Source organism: Astatotilapia calliptera, chromosome 7 (genome assembly GCF_964374335.1).
Source record: "Astatotilapia calliptera chromosome 7, fAstCal68.1, whole genome shotgun sequence".
Classification (NCBI taxonomy): Eukaryota; Metazoa; Chordata; class Actinopteri; order Cichliformes; family Cichlidae; genus Astatotilapia; species Astatotilapia calliptera.
The window spans coordinates 20,636,867-20,660,448 of NC_137428.1; the positions used below are offsets into that span (position 1 = coordinate 20,636,867).

Genomic DNA, 23,582 nt, shown 5'->3' on the forward strand with positions numbered 1-23,582 from the left:
TTATTTTAATAATTTACTGAGGGGGAATATTTGTGTATCTCGCCCCATTAAGTTATGTCTCAGTCACACAGGCAAATCTTATTTCCCAAGTAGTAGTTTCTGTTGTTATGAAATCCATTTCTAAACCACCAGCCATTAGGGAAAGTTTGTGTTCCCCAGCTGGTTGGCAGGTGGTTGCTAGTAGTTCCCCTTTCCTTGTGGTTACTTTGATTGCTAGCAGGTTGCTACAGTTGCTCGTAGTTTGCTCATTTTGAAATGTTGATTGATTGTGGTGCTAATGCTCAACTTTTATTTGGAAGACCAATTTTTCCGTTAGTGGTTTGCATTGACCTTCCTCAAGTTTCACTGCACCTCATTCATTAAAACGGCAAATGTTTGCAGACAAGTCATCATGCAAACTACAGAATACTGCTGCAGTCTAGAACTGAATGTAAACCATCGACTCCTTATTTTGGACAAAATAACAATGTATCACTAGGAGTATCAATGTGAATCACACCTTTTATCTACAAATTCATTGTTAAGATACAGCTATAAATGAAATATAATGAGTCAACAGATGTGAGCCAGTGCTTACTGTACTGTGTTATGACCAATGAAAAGTGAAGCATTCTAAGACAGACAGAACAAGAAGCTCTGCAGTTCAGTTTTTTAGTGAGTTGGGATTCGACGTGAGTAAATATTCCATACAGCTGCTTTGCTCCAGCAATACAAATACCACTACATCTGCACACACCTTAAATTCGCTGTTTTACCCTCTTGCACCATCAGGTATTAGAAATAGAAAAAGTCCTTAGGCTACAAAACTTACAGGAACTTGTTGCAAGTCCAGTGAGACTTAATTGACTTCTTCATCCATCACTGCAGAGCTTATTAGACATGCAGTCACCCTTCAGGAGTTAAAGGAAATAACTTCTATGCAGTATATGCAGCCTAGGAATACTAATGGACGGGGCTGCCTTCTATTAATGATAAACTTTTTTCATGCTTTAATATATTTAGGCTAAAGGAAATGTCTTTGCCTTAATATTATTGCCCATCTGTAATTTTAAAGAGACGCCCATGCATGCAAACTTATTGAACCACTTTAATGGAAATTTTTTGTCTATTACCAGAGGATGATGTCAGCAATGCTTTTCAATTTGTTCACACAAGGGTGTCTTGATAATGTCCACTTCTTGGTTCACATGCCTCATACATTCAAATATAATGCAAATCAGATCTGCTCTGGTTCTGACGTGACTGGCTGGAACCCTGCCTGCTATAAAAAGCTTTTATTACTTTGTGATGCCTCAAAAACATCTTTGTCAATGTCAAACGAGGGCTACAGAGTTACTATTGTCATCAAATCAGCAGTAACACAGTGTTGCAGAATGAAAAATTACTGAACTGCAGTGGCGTTTTATTTACTCCAGTTAAATGCAAAGGTCAAATGGTTTTCAGCTTAAGCAGGGAAAACAAAAGGACTTTTAGTACACAACTGCACTGCTGCATTATTGATATGATGCAATTTCTTATTAAATCCAGCTACTTCTCATTTCGTCTGCCTCCAGAAGTGCCCCCTACATGCTATGAATATTAACTAACTTGTAAGACGTGCAGCAGCTAAAATCATAATAAACTTATGAAATTTTAATGTCTTTCATTTCTTAAAACATTAAATCATTTCAACGTATTAATTCACAATTCTCTCATTCATTCACAATGCTACTTTCCTTACATCCCTGGCATATAGATACAAGGCTGAGTGGTTTGAATTACAATAACCATACAATCTCACCCACCGCATGAATAGCGTCTTTGTTTATGGCTCAGCCAGATGAAATCCGAGTAATGTATGTGTGCATCTAAGAATGTGAGTGTGTACATGCGGGCTTGTGCGTGTGTATTCCTTCATAGACGAGTAAGTGCAGGCAGATGGCATATCGACACTAATCCTACACGTGCTGTACCCTGTACCCATGCTTTTCCGTGACCCTTCACCTCCATCTGATGCCCATTCTTCGGATTCCTCCTGTTACTCAGAGAGGTTCGGCCTAACTGTATAGCATCAACATGTTTGCCTACATCAGCAGTAATTTTTCAGATAATGTTACAGTATCTAAAAACATCAGAATTCTTATGAGTTGCAGTATTGGAAATCAAACAAATGTTATAAAATGTTCACTGCATGAAAACAAAACAATGGTATGTCAGGTATAAAGTCCTAGTGCATCACACATGACGACATGTTACAGCCATTCTGAGGAAATCCCATTTTTTTGTTTTTTTTATTTATTACTTGATGTTTTTTCTACAGCTTTCTGACTTCATAATTGAAAAGATTATTCCAAGTTTAGCTATTTAAGCTTTGACTTTCAGAATTGAATCTCAAAAGACCCAACTACTCCATCGAGATCTGCAAAAACAGGTTGCATGGCGGACACCGAGTTGGCTGCAAAGACAGGTGCTTGCAGAGCAGCAGAGAAGCTATGAAGAGAGCGACTTAAACCCGAATCGGGGAATCTTCACTTCCAAAGTAAAAGTTGTGCTTTACCACTGAAACCAACCTGTTTCAAAGAGTACAGATTTTTACTTTGAAGGCAAATTGTTCTCACAGTTTCACTACCACTTAGTGAGTAGCTAGTGAGTATTTGGAGACAAGTCAGCAAAGTAAGGGTTACCATGGCAATCTGCTAGCCGCCAAAGCCATCTCAAGGAGGTTTTTGGTGCAGCATAGTTTACCTCTTTGCTACCAGTTTCACGTAGCAACAGCAAACAACCTCCAGCAACCGCTTGCCAACCGGTTGGGTATTACACATTTTTTCCCCCCAGCGTCACTGACCGCTCGACAGTGTGACTAGGAGTTTAGCAGTCATTTTCATGGTTACTGCCAGCAACAGCCAGCTACGACTTACAACCAGTCAGGTAATGCTAGTTTAACTGGTGGCATTATGGTTCTAACTTGACTCTAGTGGTCCCAAGAGCCAAACCCCCCCAATGTTCTTGCAGGATTAAGGACTGATATGACAACTCGAGCTGTTTGGTTAGAGTAACAACAGGATTAGAGGCACTAATCATAAATACTGTTAGGCTTTCAGTATCAAAAATAGACACTGAAACCTAGCACTCTGCCTAAGATAGACAGAAAAGTCATACTGTGATTAGTTACATAATTACAAGCAATCACTTGCCAACTTTTCTGGTAAGTCTCCGTGTTAAAACCTCCCCATAATTCTTCATAATATTAGCAACTAATATTTACTGCTTAAGAGTGCAGTGCTAGCGCATTGTGTCCACTGTAAGTAAAGATAAAGCAGTCAGTCCATTGTGTCTAAATGCTGCTATTTTCCAAACTTGTCCCCCCGCCTTTTTTTTAAACTGTGCGTACTTTAAATTCATTTATTGTGAGACTTTATATTTATATGTGAATAGCATAATGAATGCTTTTTGTTTTCATAAAATGTAGATTCAGTTTGTGCGAGAAGCTAGTTAAATATGTAATTTGTATGTAATATTTTCCTGTCTAATCGTTCAACAAATTGTTAGCCAACAGAAAGTAGCACATGTTCATGTGTCCTCTGAGGTAGCAGCAATTAGGCTAATGTGATGGGTAATGGAGAGATCACAGCATGTCAGAGAATTAATCAGTTGCGTCTCTGTTGGATGTGGCTAATAGGTTAGCGTGGGTAGATATTACTCCACCACATATAGTCTAAGTAAAGTGGAGGATCTTAGTGCACCTTGTGTGTTTGTGTTTTTGCACTGATCTTAAACATCAGCGTTCGAGGCACAAAAAGCAAAACCAAACCTGTTTCTGTCAGTTTTCTGTCTCCTCTCTGTCCCGCTGGTATTCCTCCTTTTTGGGATGTTGGAAACGCTACACTGGTTATCTTGTATTCTGTTCGGTACGCTGTCTTTTTGGAGTGTTCTGTTTGTGCTCTTACATGCTTCTCTGCTTTGGAGGTCATGGAGATTTGAGGACTTTGAGCACACTCCTCTGTACCTGACCTAGTTTCACTAGAAATTTCCCATTCTCTGCAAAAAAAAAAAAGTAGCTGAAATTTATTACAGCTTTAGAAGTAGGGCAAGAATGGAAAGTTGCTAACCAAAGAAGAGTATTCCACAGGTAGAGGGAGTTGTAGGGACATTACAAATAAGTTCTCTGAGAACATGATGATAAATATAATTATCAAGTTGTTTCAGGAAAACTGTTTTCTCTCTTTTTTTTTTGACACAGCTTCAAAACCTGGCCTTCCCAGAAAAAAAGAAAGAAAATCTCTCCTCCCCCTGTATCTGGCCTGTGGCCCACCTTCAGGTCTGGAGCTTTAACCTTTAGAGACTTCTGCTGCTGCTGTTTCTTGGGTTTGGCTGAGGCTCAGTTTCCTGGAAAATTGGCCAGGCAAAGAAGTGTGGGTAGATGAGCAGAATAAAGATTTCAATTGTGCACAAGTGATCAAGTTTCCACAGGAAAAAAAGGAGATATTGTTTGGTAGGAATAAATATTACAAAAGGATGTGGTCTTTTGTGTATTTGCCAAATAGGAGTAAGCTCTGGTGTAAAATAACTGCAAAGAGGAAAAAAACAAAACACGAAACATCTGCTAACTGATATAAAGATTAAAGGCATGATAGGAATATGACGTGACAAGCTACTCATAAAACACACTCTTAGAGTATTTATGAACTAGTATTTAATAACAAGTTGCTATCCAGCATCATTGTATTTGACAACCAAGAAAAGACTATTGACTCTTTCATCAAATTCAAGAAATTAAACAAGTTTCTTAATGAACTCAACTTGTGGAATCAATGTTCACTGTATTTTGGCAGCTTCTTTTTCCAGTCTGCACATGCTAAGTGAGAGGGAGTTCCTTGTTACAGTAATGTTAGAGATAGCCATAAAACTCGTGTTACTCATTGTCTCTTCTCATTTCAGGATAGCCATTTGTGTGTGTGTGTGTGTGTGTGTGTGTGTGTGTGTGTGTGTGTGTGTGTGTGTGTGTGTGTGTGTGTGTGTGTGTGTTTCCATAAAGACAAACTGAAAACAGTTTGGTTTGAGAGTCAAAACAACCTCATTTGAACCATAGCTCGATGTTATCATCTCACCTGGCTATACTGTAGCATGTATCTACAAGAAATATGGTGGTGCTGTGAGTAAATACAGCAAATACAGAAAGCACAAACAGACACTTCACCACAGCAGGGCTTAGAGTACATATTTAGATTCATATCTGATCGTAATGTTAAAGTGAGCAAAACATCTCCAGCACATTTCCCACTGTTGAATGGCTGACTTCATAGCGACGCACTGTATGCCAGCCATCATTTTATATTGAGGCTGGCCCATTAGATTGAGTAAGAAAAGTAATATCACCACTTGTGACGGCTCTAGAGGGTTGGCTTCAATTTCACCGAGGCTTAGAATTATCATTAGTGGCAGTTGCAAGCTGCTTTGAGTAAATGCTTTTATTGTATTTGTATCTTACTTAGGAACTATCAGCATGTATCCATCTGTGTGAAACACCCATACGCTTCCTTTTTCACAAGACTTTATGCAGTCCTGTTAAACAAAAAACAAAACTGCTTCTATTGGTGTCAAGAAGGTAAGTAACAGCCAGGTGCTGCTAATCAAATGCACTTGATCTTTTGATCATGAAATGTAACCACTGCTATAAAACAGAATGTTTGACAGTTTGCTGGTCTGGAGCTTTAAGTTGTGGCAAGGAGAAAAGGCATCGGCAGTAATCTTAGAGAAACAACTGTTGCTGCCCATCAATCTGGGAAGGACTATACGACCATTTCCAAATAATTTAAAGTCCATCCAAAGACTCATCACAAGTAGAAAACATTCAAGACAGCTGCCAATCTTGGATGTGGATTGTCCCTGAACATTCACTCCAAGGTCAAACCCTTGCAAAGCTGAGAGAAAACCCAATAGCTACATCTCAGACTATAGGCCTCAGTTAGTGTGTTAAATGTTAAACACCATAATAGTACAATTAGAAGAAAACTGACCAAGTAGGCCTTATTTGGAAGTGCTGCTAAGAGAAAGCTTTTTCTTCTGTAAAAAGAACATGGGAGTATACTGTAGCTTATGTTTGCAAAGTTGGATCTGAACAAATCACAAAACCTCTGCAACAACCTCTGTGGACGGAACAAACCAAAGATGTCTGGTCATATAACTCAGTGCCACGTTTAGTGAAAACCAAACAGCATATTAGCACAAACACCTCAACTAACTATCAAGCGTGGCGGTAGATTGGTGATGATTTGGGCATGCAGCCACAGGACCTGGGTACCTTGCAGTCACTGAATTGACCATCCTCTGTGTACCAGAGTCACATGTGAGGCCATCTGTCTGATAGCTAAAGCTTTGCTAAAACTGGATCGAGCACATGCAAGCACAGCATCAAGTCTGCAATAGAATGGCTGAAAAATAAAAGAATTAAAGTGCTGCAATGACACAGTCAAAGTCCAGAGCTCAACCTGATTGAAATGCTGTGGTGGAACCATAAGAGTGTTGTGTATAAACAAATGTCTGCAAACTTCAAAGAACTGAAGCGATGCTGTAAATTAGAGTAAATAAGAGTGGGCGAAAATTCCTCCACAATGATGTGGGAGACTGATAGTCATATAGAAAAGTATTACTTTTTAGTTTTTCACAGGACTGCATAGAGTCTTGTGAAAAACTCACATTTTTCATATGACTGTAGGAACGCACCTTGCTAACAAACCATGCTTACAGTAGCTAATGACTTATGACCCTAGGTGCATAGGTTAAGGTTTCAGAGCCCATAAAACAAACTTCACAGATGCTACACCCATCTTTTACATACAGTCTGGTCATAAGCCAAAGAGCTGTCTGATCCAAAAAAAACTCAATCATCATACAGTGAGAACTATCATCTGCATATGTGTGGGTGCATGCCACAATTTTTATGTTAGTTCATCTTCTAGTACATTCACAGTCTTACCAGAGCTTTAGTCTCCTCCTCATCTTTGTAATAGTAGAGCTGATCCCCTTTCAGCACAAACCAGCGACTGTGCCACGTTTTGACAAAACCTCCTTGCTTCCGGAGCCACCCACACCTGATGACATTCAACTTTTGACCCTCAGTACTGACATGACCTCCGCTGCGATGAGGACTGCCATGAGACACACACTGGTCATCCATCACAGCTACTCCAACCTGCAAACAAGCAAAAGAGTTCCAGATTGATTAAACTCACAGAAGCTGCAAGTTCGACACAAACCAAACAGCACCAGTATTTTTGCAAGATGTCAATCATCATTAGAAGGATATGGAAGTTTTAATATATTTTGTCGGGGGGGGGGGGGGGGGGGGGTTGTGATTTATATTAACCTATAAGCTTATCGTACAGGCCTCTGCATTGCTGGATGTGAAGCTTAAGGCACTCAGACAGAGTTGAGTGTCCACAGACCAAACCTCAAATCTCTTTTATCTTATTCAGTGTGTCACCCACCTACACATGTTGGCCTGCTAGGTCTGATCTTGTCCCAGTTTTATATTTTATCTCTCCTACGTTTAGTGCCTCAATCTCTTGAAGTTGCAATTGGCAAGATGCATTGCCATTTTGCTGATGCCTTTTAAAGGTCTTCATAGCCAGATGCCTCTCTATAACAGTGAACTGACCTGACCACAGACCTACATGTGGAGGCTTGCTTTTATTTTAGTTTGATCCATTTGTACAATTTGAGTTGTTGAACCTTATTTATAATGTGAAGCACTTCACTTTAAGTAGGTTTAAATAGAGAATACTTTCGGCCATTTAGTGCTTATTGACTAGCATTGGTAGCAAGCTAAACTAAGATGATAAAAAAAAAAAAACGGTAAATGGTTTGTCATAATAACCGCATTAGCATGTCGCTGTTGGTGTTCAAAAACTGAAGGCTTACAGCAGAGGTGTGGACTCGAGTCACATGACTTGGACTCGAGTCAGACTCGAGTCATTAATTTTATGACTTTAGACTTGACTTGAAAAAATGTTCTAAGACTTGTGACTTGACTTGGACTTTTACACCAATGACTTGGGACTTGAATTGGACTTGAACCGGTTTACTTGAAAAGACTTGATATTTTACCCCAAATATAAAATTTAACATGCATATTATATAGAGATTGAAAATGTGACGTCATTCACGGGTAGAACCGCAAAGGATTCTGGGAACTCGTGGCAAGCGGTACTAGCGCACGCAGGCTTTCAATTAAAATCAGTTAAACAGCGATAAAAAGAAACACAAAAATGTCAAGAAGCCGTTGTATTATTAACTGCAATAGCCGGTCGCATGACAGCCACGAGAAGCCGACGGGTAAAGAGATCGGTTGTTATCGGATTACGTCGTTAAAGAGAAATTGTTCGAGCCATGTTTCCGAAGTAACAAAGACGCGACGGATGGTCTGGATTGCAGCCATTCAAAGATCAAATATAACGTCCCAGAACACTCCAGCTCACAGGTTAGTCTGCTCCAAGCATTTACACGAAGGTCAGTGTTTTTTAGTAGTTAATACGTCATTTTCATAACATAATTGGTGATATAGGTTACAAGCAAGTCTGGCGCTGAACAGAAATTGTCGCGCTATGCTCCTTTATTTATTGTGCATAAATAGTGAATTGTCCTGACACAATATTGCGTTTCGCTTCTGTTATTATGGTACATTGACAAAAACATATACTTTTATTCACAGGATAAAACAGGTTTTTTGTATCACTAATTGCCCAGTACGATTACAGCATACAGTATTATTGTCACTGCTACATTTCTGTGATGGGTACCAGAAATTATTTCCACTGCTAATTAATTACCGTTGAGCTCAAAGGTCCTATTAATAAACGGTTAACGAATGTGTATTTATGACGACAATTTGTGAGACTGGTAAACTTATGATATGTACGATGGTCTTTCGTTCTACACGGTGCATTTCAAGGTCCTGTACCCATCCGTCGGTAAACTGTACCTGGGCTTGTTGCAGTGACCGGAAGTTACTAAACTTCATGAGTGTATGCACTCACTCCAAGAACCGTATGATTATAAATATGCATATAAATATGCTACAATGAGATAGCTGACTTCATCTAACTAGCAAATGTTGTCCAGGCTACGTTGGTGATACAGTTTTTTTTAATGTGTATGATATTTTTGTCATGCGATTTTAAAGCTGGTCCTACAACCGCATCCAAGAATAACATGCAGCTTATCTCAGAACTGTCGGTGAAAATTATTCTTGGAGCTAGGTTTAATTGAGCTGCATTTTAAAGAGGTGCAATTTCACAATTTGTGTATATTTTCTACGTTCACTTTTGTCATGTGTTGAGAAAAACACAGATTTAAAATTACATGGTCTAATATTTACATTTAGCATAACTGCAACATTATTTTTTCGTTGTTTTTTTTTTTAAAGACTCGAAAGGACTTGAAATTCAAAGTTTCAGACTTGTGACTTGACTCGGACTTTTACACCAGTGACTTGAGACTCGACTCTGACTTGCCTGACATTACTTGAGACTTGACTTGAGACTTGAGGATAAAGACTTGAGACTTACTTGAGACTTGCAAAACAATGACTTGGTCCCACCTCTGGCTTACAGACCTGCTGACATGGCTTTAGACTTTTTATTAAGGTGCAGCTAGGCAATTAAAATCACTTTGTACAAAGTCAAAGGTTTGTGTACAATTCTCATTTTTGTGATTTATTTAGACAACAACAAGTCAACAAGATTACAATATGTTAAAAGATAGGCAAATGAAAAAATGTAGTTAGCGGTACCTAAAAGATCAAACTGGTCACAAGCATTTTGCTGCTGGTATACTTTCACCTGTGCGTTAACAAACCATTTTCATCTCTTTCATCCCATTTTTTTTAAAAGTTATGATTTTCCCAGAATTGGACGGCTAGAATGACTGGGCAGAAACAGTGATGCATTTTAGCCTTTAAGAAATAAGTTTACTGTCCACAAAATGCAGCCAAAGTGAAAGAAGGTGTTTTTGTTGGTCCTGAAATCTGTGAACTAATGCTAAAGCCATCTGAATCAGCAGCAATGGGAAACATTTGTGCACAGAATTGTCTTGGCAATATCAGAGCAGAGAATCTTGCTGAGCTTGTGGATAACATGCTGAAAGCACATCAACTAATGAGTGCCAGAATGTCACTGAAATTGCACTTTTTACATTCTCATCTTGACATTTTCCCACCAAATCTGAGTGATGTCACCAAGGTATAAAAGTATTGGAAAACCGACACCAGGAAAAATTGAATCAGAGGATGATGACCCACTACTGTTTGTTCTTGCAAAGAGAGACGGGTGTGCAGTGCATGCGCAAAAGCAAGTGCCTCAAACATGTTTGTGGATTTATTTTGAGCTAAATTGACAGAAATATGCTTTGGAGAGATCCTGAGATCATCTTCGCTTGTTTTTGTCCAGAATAAACACATTAAAACAATTTTTGGAAACTTCTAGCCATAGTGTTGATACATTATATTGAGATACACATCATTCACGTCAAACATCAATGATGTGTATCTCAAAAATGTTACGTGCAAGCTTAAATCAGATTTCATGTCTGCAAACATGTCTGCAAAACAAAAAGATAAATAGCCCACCTGAAGTCCTCAGAAGCAAATTTTATTTATCAAAATATATTGATTTGTACATCTGTGTAATACAGGTCAGTGCAGTCTGCATATTAATGTACCCTATAACTACTATAAATATACACACCTGCATCATCATTGACATATGCTAAGACTGCTGCTGTCAGCTATAAGCACTGCCATGTTATCAGTGGCTCTGGTTGTGCTTGGCTTGGTGAATGTCCAACCATCCCACATGGACCAGATGTGGACCAGATGTGGACCAGAAGCAGCTCTGCAGTTTTCCAGGCAGCAGTGGAGCAAGTGCAGCCAGGCTGCTGGCGAATTCAAAACTCTCTCTGGTTCGGTCCAGGTAAGAATGTCACCAGTGCACGTTCATGCACGAGCATACTCGCGCCTTTGCACTCCTCGAAGAAAATAGCTGTTTTCCCATTGCAGTGCGGTGACTACAACCTACTTATTATCTTTTATCCATCTCAAGTTCGTCTTTGTTCCACTTTCATGCTAGATGAATACATGGAAAGCATGAGTAGGGCTTTTCTGTCAACAAAGAGATCAGTTCATTCAGAGAAAAATGATGGTGTGGGCTCATCTAACACTAATATTGGTGGGAATAATCTCTGTTTCCCTGCATGCATTTATTCGTCATCATGTTGGCCAGTCTGCAAGCACACAAATAAACAGAAAAACCAGTAATATCAAAAGTCACTCCAGATTCACTGATATGCTCATAGAGTCACCTGCTGTATTAGGAGTATGAAGCCATAGCCCCACATTTTTATGCCTCCTGCATGGGGCACAGCTAACAGCACTGCTGGGACCAACCAATGGTAAAACTTTGAATTGAAACTGTAAATAACTCAGCCCTTTCTTAATGTGAATATCTTGGATCTGGCTGACAGTAGAAATACCATTTAGATTTACATTACACTGTGGCCCAGTCCAGGGGTAATAAATTGCCGTACAAATGCATAGCCATTACTAAATCTATAAATTACCTGACAAATGGAATAGAAGCAGAAGAAAAGTTAGTGTTTTTATCAGCCCATGCAGGAACTGCATGATGAATGGTGACCTTTGCAAAGTTACTCATTTTAATTGTTGTGGTCTCACTAAAAGCACATTCATATTTGTGGGTGACATAAACAAGTCTAATAGACTCAATAGAAAAGAACAGCAATAAACTGATGAACAAAGTACAGTATATGTATATGATCATCAGGTTCTTCATTTAGCAGTTTTCAAAAGCAGTGAAACACATGATGCTTTATCACTTATGCACATCACATTCCTGAGTTTTAATTGATAGAAACCCAATGAAGCAGACAACCATTTCCTCAAAAGCTTGCATACATATCACAAATAAGAAATCATAACAGCAGCGGATGGTTTATGTGGCCATCAAGCAACAGCAACCCAAACAAGTGCTAAGGTAAGCTCAATGACCCGTTTTCCAAACCAGCCATTCGTTGTGGAAGACACCTCCCCAGTACGTGCTTATAGTTGTGGCTGTAAGCATATTTATGAAGCACCAGCAAAGTCTCTTCAGAGCACATCACTGTTATATCGATTCAGCATTTTGAAAACCACCTCCAAGAGCTGTATACTGTGTCCCAGTAAAACACCTGTGTGTACAGATGCATGTGTGCAGCAGCGTATCAGTCCCTTGAGCCACAGTCTCAAAATAAACAGCGGCACACTGGAACAGTAATATTAATGACTTTTTGGTCTCCCAGCATAACCCCACTGTTAGGAAAGGGAGGAAACTAGTGACACACGAAGACAAGAAAGCTTTCAGATTCAGTCTGCTTTAAACTTTAAGGTGCTTTCTTTTACATACAACCGTACAGGTAGAGTACATTTCAAATGAAGACAGTAATGTAATCAATGTTGTTTAAGTTAGAGGTTGACATGAACCCTTGTTTTTTAGTAAGGTGATCAGATCAAGCATGATATAGAATTTGGCATTTAATTTTCAAAGCAATATTTATCATTTAAAACCAGAAAAAGCAATTGTTTATGAGCTTTTCAGCAATGTGTATTTCTGACCTAGTTGGCAACACTGTGCAAAGACACGTTCTTGACTGTGTACCACCATCTGCTCGGCTGTGATGCTGCTCTTATGCATGTGCTGCAGACTGAGCTGAGATCATTCTAAACAATACAAAGAAGCCACATGCACTCACTGGCTGCTTTCTCAGATTCACCTGTTCAGCTGCTTATTAATGTAATTATCTCATCAGCCAATCGCGTGGCAGTAAGTCAATGCATTTAGGCATGTACATATGGTCAAATCAGCTGAAGGTCAAAAATAGCTGAAGTTCAAACTTTCATATGGGAGAGAAAGGCAATTTTATGAATGCTGCACGGTTGTTGTTGTGAGATGGGCTGGGAGTATTTCTGAAACTGCTGATCTACTGGGATTTTCCCACACAACCATCTTTAAGGTTTACAGAGAACGTTCTGAAAAAGAGACGATATCCAGCCGCCACAGTCTAGCTGGGTATTGTTGCTGACTATATCGGTCCCTTTTATGACCACAGTGATGGTTGCTTCCAGCACGATAGCACACCACAAAGCTCAAAACATCACAAACAGGTTTCTTGAACATGAAAATAAGTCTACTGCAGTCAAATGACCTCCAAATCACCAGATCTCAATCCAACAGAGCACCTTTGGGATGTGGTGGATCATCATGGATGTGCAGCTGACAAACCTGGAACAGCTGCAGCACCTAGTTGGAGCTACGGCATGAAGAATGAAGGTAGTTGTTATATATATATATATATATATATATATACATATATATATATATATATATATATATATATATATATATATATATATATATATATATATATATATATGTATATATATATAGTGAATGGGTCAAATGCCCCCCCCCATGGGGGTCAATAAAGTATCCATTATTATTATTATTATTATTATTATTATTATTATTATTATTATTATATATAACATTCGAAAGAAGGGACTGCTCTCACAGCTAGAGATTGACGAGGTACAACACAAATGCTACGGCAAGGAGGAGTCAGGACGCCAGGTCAGGGGGGCGATATCATCACCCCCACCCGAGATTGGGTACATAGCCCCAAGTGCGATAGGAGAAGGATCGTTGAGTGCGAGAGGAACTGACCTGAAAAATTGGATCATGGCCAAGCTTGAAACCTGGATCCCCCGTAGCCGGTTACCAAGATTACGTGAAGTACCCTCAGAAGGTCTGCTAGATGATGTTAATGCAGCACTACGGGCAATACCTACAACCACGATTACCGACACTAACAAGCTGATCTACAATACGGCAGCAGTGATCAGTGAGATGCTTGGCTACAAGTTGAACAGCGACAAGGGGCAGTACCCTCCATGGAGAAGGAGGCTAGAGGGCAAGATCAAAGTAGCACGTAGGGAGGTTAGCCAACTAACGGAGTTGCAGAAAGGTGCGACAAATAAGGTGCCTAAGAAATACAGCAAGCTGTCCATACCTGAGGCCTTGGAAACTGCCAAGCAAAGACTCACAGCCTTGGCCAGCCGCTTGAGGAGGTACACCAGAGAGATAGAAGGCAGGAGAATAAACCAGCTGTTCTCCACAGAACCAGCAAAGGTGTACTCTCAGTGGCAAGGGAACAATAAGAGAACAGCACCACCAAGGCTGGAGACGGAGCAATACTGGAAGAGCATATGGGAGAAGGATGCAACCCATAACGGCAATGCTCAGTGGCTAGAGGATCTGAGGGCAGACCACAGCGACCTCCCTGAACAGGGTCCAGTAACCATCACAGTGGCAGATATCCAAGAAAGGGTCTCCAGTATGAAGAGTTGGACAGCACCAGGGCCCGACATGGTTCACGCCTACTGGCTGAAGAAGCTGACTGCACTCCACGAGCGTCTGGCAGCACAAATGAACCAGCTGCTAGTTAACGAGAGACACCCGGAATGGCTAACTGAAGGCCGGATGGTCCTGATCCCCAAGGACCCCAAGAAGGGACCGGTCCCCTCCAACTACCGACCAATAACCTGCCTCAGTACTACATGGAAGCTCCTGTCAGGCATCATATCGGCTAAGATGAACAGGCACATGGGTCAATACATGAGCGAGACACAGAAAGGAATTGGCAAGAATACCAGAGGCGCAAAACACCAGCTACTGGTAGACAGAACAATCAGCCGAGACTGCAAGACCAGACTGACCAACCTGTGCACTGCCTGGATTGATTACAAGAAGGCCTATGACTCAATGCCCCCCAGCTGGATACTGGAATGCCTAGAATTGTACAAGATCAATGGGACCCTAAGAGCCTTCATCAGGAACTCAATGGGGATGTGGCGTACAACACTAGAGGCCAACTCCAAGCCCATAGCACAAGTCACCATCAAGTGCGGGATCTACCAAGGAGATGCTCTGTCCCCACTGCTGTTCTGCATAGGCCTGAACCCCCTCAGTGAGATCATTAACAAGACTGGCTACGGATACCGACTATGGAACGGAGCAGTTGTCAGCCACCTCCTGTACATGGATGACATCAAGCTGTATGCCAAGAGTGAACGAGACATCGATTCACTGATCCACACTACCAGGCTATACAGCAATGACATTGGAATGTCGTTCGGACTGGAGAAGTGTAGTCGGATGGTAACAAAGAGAGGGAAGGTAGTCAGAACTGAGGGGATTGAACTACCAGAAAGCAACATTGCAGACATAGAGGACAGTTACAAGTACTTGGGGATCCCGCAGGCGAATGGGAACCATGAAGAGGCCGCTAGAAAAGCTGCAACCATCAAGTACCTGCAGAGGGTCAGGCAAGTCCTGAGGAGTCAGCTGAATGGTAAGAACAAGATCCGGGCCATCAACACGTACGCCCTGCCCGTGATCAGGTACCCTGCTGGGGTAATAGGCTGGCCAAAGGAGGAGATAGAAGCCACTGACATAAAGACAAGAAAGCTCCTTACCATGCATGGAGGGTTTCACCCCAAGTCCAGCACCCTGAGGCTGTACGCTAAGCGGAAGGAAGGGGGCCGGGGACTGGTGAGTGTCAGCACCACAGTCCAGGATGAGACAAGGAACATCCAAGAATACATTGGGAAGATGGCCCCAACTGACCGAGTGCTCAGTGAATACCTCAGGCAGCAGAAACCCAAGAAAGAGGAGGGAGACGAGGAACCATCATGGAAGGACAGGCCCCTGCACGGTATGTACCACCGGCAGATAGAGGAGGTGGCTGATATCCAGAAATCCTACCAGTGGCTGGACAAAGCTGGACTGAAAGACAGCACAGAGGCACTAATCATGGCAGCACAAGAACAAGCTCTGAGCACAAGATCCATAGAGGCTGGGGTCTATCACACCAGGCAAGACCCCAGGTGCAGGCTGTGTAAAGATGCCCCAGAGATAATCCAGCACATAACAGCAGGGTGCAAGATGCTAGCAGGCAAGGCATACATGGAACGCCATAACCAAGTGGCCGGCATAGTGTACAGGAACATCTGTGCCGAGTATAACCTGGAAGTCCCGAGGTCAAAATGGGAGATGCCCCCAAGGGTGGTGGAGAATGACCGAGCTAAGATCCTGTGGGACTTCCAGATACAGACGGACAAAATGGTGGTGGCTAACCAACCGGACATAGTGGTGGTAGACAAACAGAAGAAGATGACCGTAGTGATCGATGTAGCGGTTCCGAATGACAGCAATATCAGGAAGAAGGAACACGAGAAGCTGGAGAAATACCAAGGGCTCAGAGAAGAGCTCGAGAGGATGTGGAGGGTGAAGGTAACGGTGGTCCCCGTGGTAATCGGAGCACTAGGTGCGGTGACTCCCAAGCTAGGCGAGTGGCTCCAGCAGATCCCGGGAACAACATCGGAGATCTCTGTCCAGAAGAGCGCAGTCCTGGGAACAGCTAAGATACTGCGCAGGACCCTCAAGCTCCCAGGCCTCTGGTAGAGGACCCGAGCTTGAAGGATAAACCGCCCGCATGGGCGTGCTGGGTGTGTGTGTGTTTATATATATATATATACACTCAACAAAAATATAAACGCAACACTTTTGTTACTGCTCCCATTCCCCATGGGATGGACATAGAGACCTAAAATTCATTCCAGATACACAATATAACCATCCCTCCCAAACAGTGGTCACAAATCAGTCCAAATGTATGGTAGTGTCACGGTCTGGCTGGCAGACCGTGGGGATGTGGGGAAGGAGGACCCAGGCACGGAGCTCAAAGTTCAAGCAGTGCGTTTATTTACAGAGGGTGATATCAAACAACAATAAATCCCCGTGTTTTCCCCAGACTCCCGTGTCGTGTCCTCCAAGTGCTCTCTGCTCCCGTGTCTACACTCCCGGTGCTCGCTGCTCCTTAAGCCTTCCACGCTCCTCCTGCGGGAAACAATAGCGGCAGTAGTCAGGACACTGAACAATGGCAGGCATACACTACACGACCAAAACCTAAACTGGGTAACTAACGTGGAGTCCCAAGCAATGATCCCGCGTCGGTGGGAGCTCCAAGACTCTCTTAAGTAGCTCCCCCGACGAGGCCTGATCAGCAGCAGGTGTGTGGCTTCGGGTGTGGCCAGTCCCCTTGCAGGGCCACACCCTCCAGGCCTGACGCCGCCTATAAACAAGTGCTCAGCCACCCACACACACATATACACAAGCACAGGGAAGGGGGAGCAACACCAAAATACACAACAATAATAATAATAATAATAATATTATAATACATGACTGCTCAGGGATCCTGGGTCGCCCAGTCCCAGGACCCTGACAGTACCCCCCCTCAAAGGGTCGGCTCCCGACGACCCCAAAACCAAAACAAAAAAACAGCACAACCAACCCAGGGCGGGCGGCTGGGGGAACCAGGACGGAGGGCCAGAACCAAAACAAGCAAAAACAACAAAACCACAAACCGACCCAGTCCACAGTCTCAGAGTCAGACCGCGCATCCCGCAGCGGTGCAAAAAGAAAACGAAAAGACGCCACAAACAGTCACAGGCGGCCCATCAACACAACAAGAGAGTTCAGGGGGCCTACCTCGAGCCCAACGGCGGCGACGTAGCAGCTCCGGCGGACGGCCCCGGGTCCGGCGGCAGCAGCAAAACAGTTCAGGGGGCCTGCCACGGGTCCGGTGGCGGCGGCGCTGCTCCTCCGGCGGCCAGCCACGGGTCCGGTGGCGGCAGAACGGTTCTGGTGGCCTGCCACGGGTCCGGTGGCGGCGGCGCTGCTCCTCCGGCGGCCTGCCACGGGTCCGGTGGCGGTGGAACGGTTCCGGTGGCCTGCCACGGGTCCGATGGCAACGTCGCTGCTCCGGTGAGCAACAGCGAGGCGTGGCAACAGGTCCATGACGCGCCAATCGCTGACGTGGACGCACCGGACGTGGACGGCGAGGAGGCCGCGCTAGACGTGGAGGTCCCTCCGGTCCGCTGACCTCCTCGGCCGGCAGCGAGAGCTCCTCCTCGGCCGGCAGCGAGAGCTCCTCCTCCGGCTCGCTGAGCTCCTCAGCTGGCAGAGCGGGCTCCTCCGGCTCGCCGAGCTCCTGCTCGGGCATGCCGAGCTCCTCCGGCTCGCTGAGCTCCTCAGCTGGCGGTGCGGGCTCCTCCGGCTCGCTGAGCTCCTCAGCTGGCGGTGCGGGCTCCTCCGGCTCGCTGAGCTCCTGCTCGGGCATGCTGAGCTCCTCCGGCTCGCTGAGCGCCTCAGCTGACGGTGCGGGCTCCTCCGGCTCGCTGAGCTCCTGCTCGGGCATGCTGAGCTCCTCCGGCTCGCTGAGCGCCTCAGCTGATGGTGCGGGCTCCTCCGGCTCGCTGAGCTCCTGCTCGGGCATGCTGAGCTCCTCAGCTGACGGTGCGGGCTCCTCCGGCTCGCTGAGCTCCTGCTCGGGCATGCTGAGCTCCTCCGGCTCGCTGAGCGCCTCAGCTGACGGTGCGGGCTCCTCCGGCTCGCTGAGCTCCTGCTCGGGCATGCTGAGCTCCTCCGGCTCGCTGAGCGCCTCAGCTGACGGTGCGGGCTCCTCCGGCTCGCTGAGCTCCTGCTCGGGCATGCCGAGCTCCTGCTGCAGCTGGACGAAGTCTGAGGTTTCCCGAGCTTGCACCACCCCCCGGGCTTTACGCAGGGTGCCAAGGCAGGCGGAAACTCCCTTGAGCTGGCCGAGGTAGGGGTTTCCCTCCAGGATTGCCTCGATGGCATTTAACCCCACCACTCTTGCCCTTGCGTTGGTGGTGTGAGTTACCCAGTCCATCAGGCGTTGGACGCGTGTGAGGTCGCCCCCTCCGGACAGGGCTGCTGGAGTGGGTAGTGGAATGGAGGCTGCCGCTGGTGGAGAAGATGGCTGAGGGATGACCGCATGCGGATGAGATGACGACAGCGCCACAACCGCAGATGGTGAAGCAGCGAGTGGTGTGAAGACCTCTGACCGAGGTGATGTTACCTGCGCTGTCAGCTCGTCCACTGCAGACACAAACACAGATGGTGAGGGAAATGGAAAATTGTCCGTACTACTCACCACAGCCGGCTCTTGAGATGACCGTGGATGTGGCTGCGGTGAGGAACGCTGGCGGCGCGAACGTCGTTTCTGTGTAGACGTCGGGGCCGGCGTCTCAGGCAGTGAATCCACCAGCTGTCCGAGCTGGTGGGCAGCCTGAGGAGGAGAGTGGAGGTGGAGGGTGGAAAGTAGAAAGTCCAGGACCACCGCATTAAGGGAGCCCACCAGCCAGGGGAATTTAAAAAGCATCTCCTGCAGCCGCCTCTCCACGGCGCGACGCAAACCTTCCGCTGGCTTCTCCCACCACAAGTCACACATGCGGTACACTTTGTCCATAATTTCCCTCCTGAGCCTCTCCTCGGAGACCGCTGGGTCCATAAGTGGCGGGATCATTCTGTCACGGTCTGGCTGGCAGACCGTGGGGATGTGGGGAAGGAGGACCCAGGCGCGGAGCTCAAAGTTCAAGCAGTGCGTTTATTTACAGAGGGTGATATCAAACAACAATAAATCCCCGTGTTTTCCCCAGACTCCCGTGTCATGTCCTCCAAGTGCTCTCTGCTCCCGTGTCTACACTCCCGGTGCTCGCTGCTCCTTAAGCCTTCCACGCTCCTCCTGCGGGAAACAATAGCGGCAGTAGTCAGGACACTGAACAATGGCAGGCATACACTACACGACCAAAACCTAAACTGGGTAACTAACGTGGAGTCCCAAGCAATGATCCCGCGTCGGTGGGAGCTCCAAGACTCTCTTAAGTAGCTCCCCCGACGAGGCCTGATCAGCAGCAGGTGTGTGGCTTCGGGTGTGGCCAGTCCCCTTGCAGGGCCACACCCTCCAGGCCTGACGCCGCCTATAAACAAGTGCTCAGCCACCCACACACACATATACACAAGCACAGGGAAGGGGGAGCAACACCAAAATACACAACAATAATAATAATAATAATAATATTATAATACATGACTGCTCAGGGATCCTGGGTCGCCCAGTCCCAGGACCCTGACAGGTAGTGGGCACATCTGCCATATTGAGATAATCCATCCCACCTCACAGGTGTGCCACATCAGGATGCTGATCTGACATCATGAGTAGTGCACAGGTGTACCTCAGACTGCCCACAACAAAAGGCCACCCTGGAATGTGCAGTTTTTGCGCTATTGGGGGTCTGGGGACCCAGAACCGGTCAGTATCTGGTGTGACCACCATTTGCCTCATGCAGTGCAACACATCGTTGCATGGAGTCTATCAGATTGTCAATTGTGGCCTGTGGAATGTTGGTCCACTCCACTTCAATGGCTGTGCGAGGTTGTTGGATATTCGTGGGAACTGGTACACGCTGTCGTATACGCCGGTCAAGCACATCCCGAACATGCTCAATGGGTGACATGTCCGGTGAGTATGCTGGCCATGCAAGAACTGGGACATTCTCAGCTGCCATCTGCCCTGAACAATGTGAACCATGATTCATCCGTGAAGCGCACACCTCTCCAACGTGCCAGACGCCATCGAATGTGAGCATTTGCCCACACAAGTCTGTTACGGCGACGAGCTGGAGTCAGGTCAAGACCCCGATGAGGACGACGGGCATGCAGTTGAGCGTCCCTGAGATGGTTTCTGACAGTTTGTGCGGAAATTGTTTGGTTGTGCAAACCAATTGTTCCAGCAGCTGTCTGGGTGGCTGGTCTCAGACGATCTTGGAGGTGAACCTGGATGTCGAGGTCCTGGGCTGGTGTGGTTACACGAGGTCTGCGGTTGTGAGGCCGGTTGGATGTGCTGCCATATTCTCTGAAACGCCTGTGGAGACGGCTTATGGTTGAGAAATGAACATTCAATGCACGGGCGACAGATCTGGTTGACATTCCTGCTGTCAGCATGCCAATTGCACGCTCCCTCATTGCTTGTGGCATCTGTGGCATTTTGCTGTGAGACAAAACTGCACATTCCAGGGTGGCCTTTTGTTGTGGGCAGTCTGAGGTACACCTGTGCACTACTCATGATGTCAGATCAGCATCCTGATGTGGCACACCTGTGAGGTGGGATGGATTATCTCAATATGGCAGATGTGCCCACTACCACACATTTGGACTGATTTGTGACCACTGTTTGGGAGGGATGGTTATATTGTGTATCTGGAATGAATTTTAGGTCTCTACGTCCATCCCATGGGGAATGGGAGCAAAAACAGTGTTGCGTTTATATTTTTGTTCAGTGTATATATATATATACAGTGGGGCAAAAAAGTATTTAGTCAGCCACCGATTGTGCAAGTTCCCCCACTTAAAATGATGACAGAGGTCAGTAATTTGCACCAGAGGTACACTTCAACTGTGAGAGACAGAATGTGAAAAAAAAATCCATGAATTCACATGGTAGGATTTGTAAAGAATTTATTCGTAAAATAGGGTGGAAAATAAGTATTTGGTCACCTCAAACAAGGAAAATCTCTGGCTCTCACAGACCTGTAACGTCTTCTGTAAGAAGCTTTTCTGTCCCCCACTCGTTACCTGTATGAATGGCACCTGTTTGAACTCATCATCTGTATAAAAGACACCTGTCCACAGCCTCAAACAGTCAGACTCCAAACTCCGCCATGGCCAAGACCAAAGAGCTTTCAAAGGACACCAGGAAAAGTATTGTAGACCTGCACCAGACTGGGAAGAGTGAATCTACAATAGGCAAGCAGCTTGGTGTGAAAAAATCAACTGTGGGAGCAATCATCAGAAAATGGAAGACATACAAGACCACTGATAATCTCCCTCGATCTGGGGCTCCACGCAAGATCTCATCCCGTGGGGTCAAAATGATCATGAGAACGGTGAGCAAAGATCCCAGAACCACACGGGGGGACCTGGTGAATGACCTGCAGAGAGCTGGGACCAAAGTAACAAAGGTCACCATCAGTAACACACTACAACGGCAGGGAATCAAATCCCGCAGTGCCAGACGTGTTCCGCTGCTGAAGCCAGTGCATGTCCAGGCCCGTCTGAAGTTTGCCAGAGAGCACATGGATGATACAGCAGAGGATTGGGAGAATGTCATGTGGTCAGATGAAACCAAAGTAGAACTTTTTGGTATAAACTCAACTCGTGGTGTTTGGAGGAAGAAGAATACTGAGTTGCATCCCAAGAACACCATACCTACTGTGAAGCATGGGGGTGGAAACATCATGCTATGGGGCTGTTTTTCTGCCAAGGGGACAGGACGACTGATCCGTGTTAAGGACAGAATGAATGGGGCCATGTATCGTGAGATTTTGAGCCAAAACCTCCTTCCATCAGTGAGAACTTTGAAGATGAAACGAGGCTGGGTCTTCCAACATGACAATGATCCACAACACACCGCCCGGGCAACAAAGGAGTGGCTCCGTAAGAAGCATTTGAAAGTCCTGGAGTGGCCTAGCCAGTCTCCAGACCTCAACCCCATAGAAAATCTGTGGCGGGAGTTGAAAGTCCGTGTTGCTCGGCGACAGCCCCAAAACATCACTGCTCTCGAGAAGATCTGCATGGAGGAATGGGCCAAAATACCAGCTACTGTGTGTGCAAACCTGGTAAAGACCTATAGTAAACGTTTGACCTCTGTTATTGCAAACAAAGGTTATGTTACAAAGTATTGAGTTGTATTTTTGTTATTGACCAAATACTTATTTTCCACCCTGATTTACGAATAAATTCTTTACAAATCCTACCATGTGGATTCATGGATTTTTTTTTTTCACATTCTGTCTCTCACAGTTGAAGTGTACCTCTGGTGCAAATTACTGACCTCTGTCATCATTTTAGGTGGGGGAACTTGCACAATCGGTGGCTGACTAAATACTTTTTTGCCCCACTGTGTATATATATATATATATATATATATATATATATATATATAGGGAGTGCAGAATTATTAGGCAAATGAGTATTTTGTCCACATCATCCTCTTCATGCATGTTGTCTTACTCCAAGCTGTATAGGCTCGAAAGCCTACTACCAATTAAGCATAATAGGTGATGTGCATCTCTGTAATGAGAAGGGGTGTGGTCTAATGACATCAACACCCTATATCAGGTGTGCATAATTATTAGGCAACGTCCTTTCCTTTGGCAAAATGGGTCAAAAGAAGGACTTGACAGGCTCAGAAAAGTCAAAAATAGTGAGATATCTTGCAGAGGGATGCAGCAGTCTCAAAATTGCAAAGCTTCTGAAGCGTGATCATCGAACAATCAAGCGTGCCCAAAAGCACAAGGTGTGCAATACTCAGAGACATGGCCAAGGTAAGAAAGGCTGAAAGACGACCACCACTGAACAAGACACACAAGCTGAAACGTCAAGACTGGGCCAAGAAATATCTCAAGACTGGTTTTTCTAAGGTTTTATGGACTGATGAAATGAGAGTGAGTCTTGATGGGCCAGATGGATGGGCCCGTGGCTGGATTGGTAAAGGGCAGAGAGCTCCAGTCTGACTCAGACGCCAGCAAGGTGGAGGTGGAGTACTGGTTTGGGCTGGTATCATCAAAGATG

At 45.0% G+C, this 23,582-nt stretch overlaps 1 protein-coding gene and 1 long non-coding RNA gene across 2 annotated transcripts in view; both read right to left on the bottom strand.

Annotated features, from left to right (window-relative positions):
- arhgap24 (Rho GTPase activating protein 24) overlaps positions 1-23,582 on the bottom strand; it is an 88,692-nt gene that overhangs the window by 58,488 nt on the left and 6,622 nt on the right. Inside the window, exon 2 of the mRNA XM_026173541.2 lies at positions 6,956-7,171. Within this exon, the coding sequence (XP_026029326.2) occupies positions 6,956-7,156 (201 nt within the window). The 5' untranslated portion in view covers positions 7,157-7,171. The remainder of the gene's footprint in view (positions 1-6,955; positions 7,172-23,582) is intronic.
- Positions 16,828-17,384, bottom strand: LOC145429993 (uncharacterized). Its single transcript, XR_013910364.1, has 2 exons — positions 17,073-17,384; positions 16,828-16,985 (listed from the first exon to the last, which is right to left on the bottom strand). It is a non-coding gene; the product is annotated as an uncharacterized LOC145429993 (long non-coding RNA).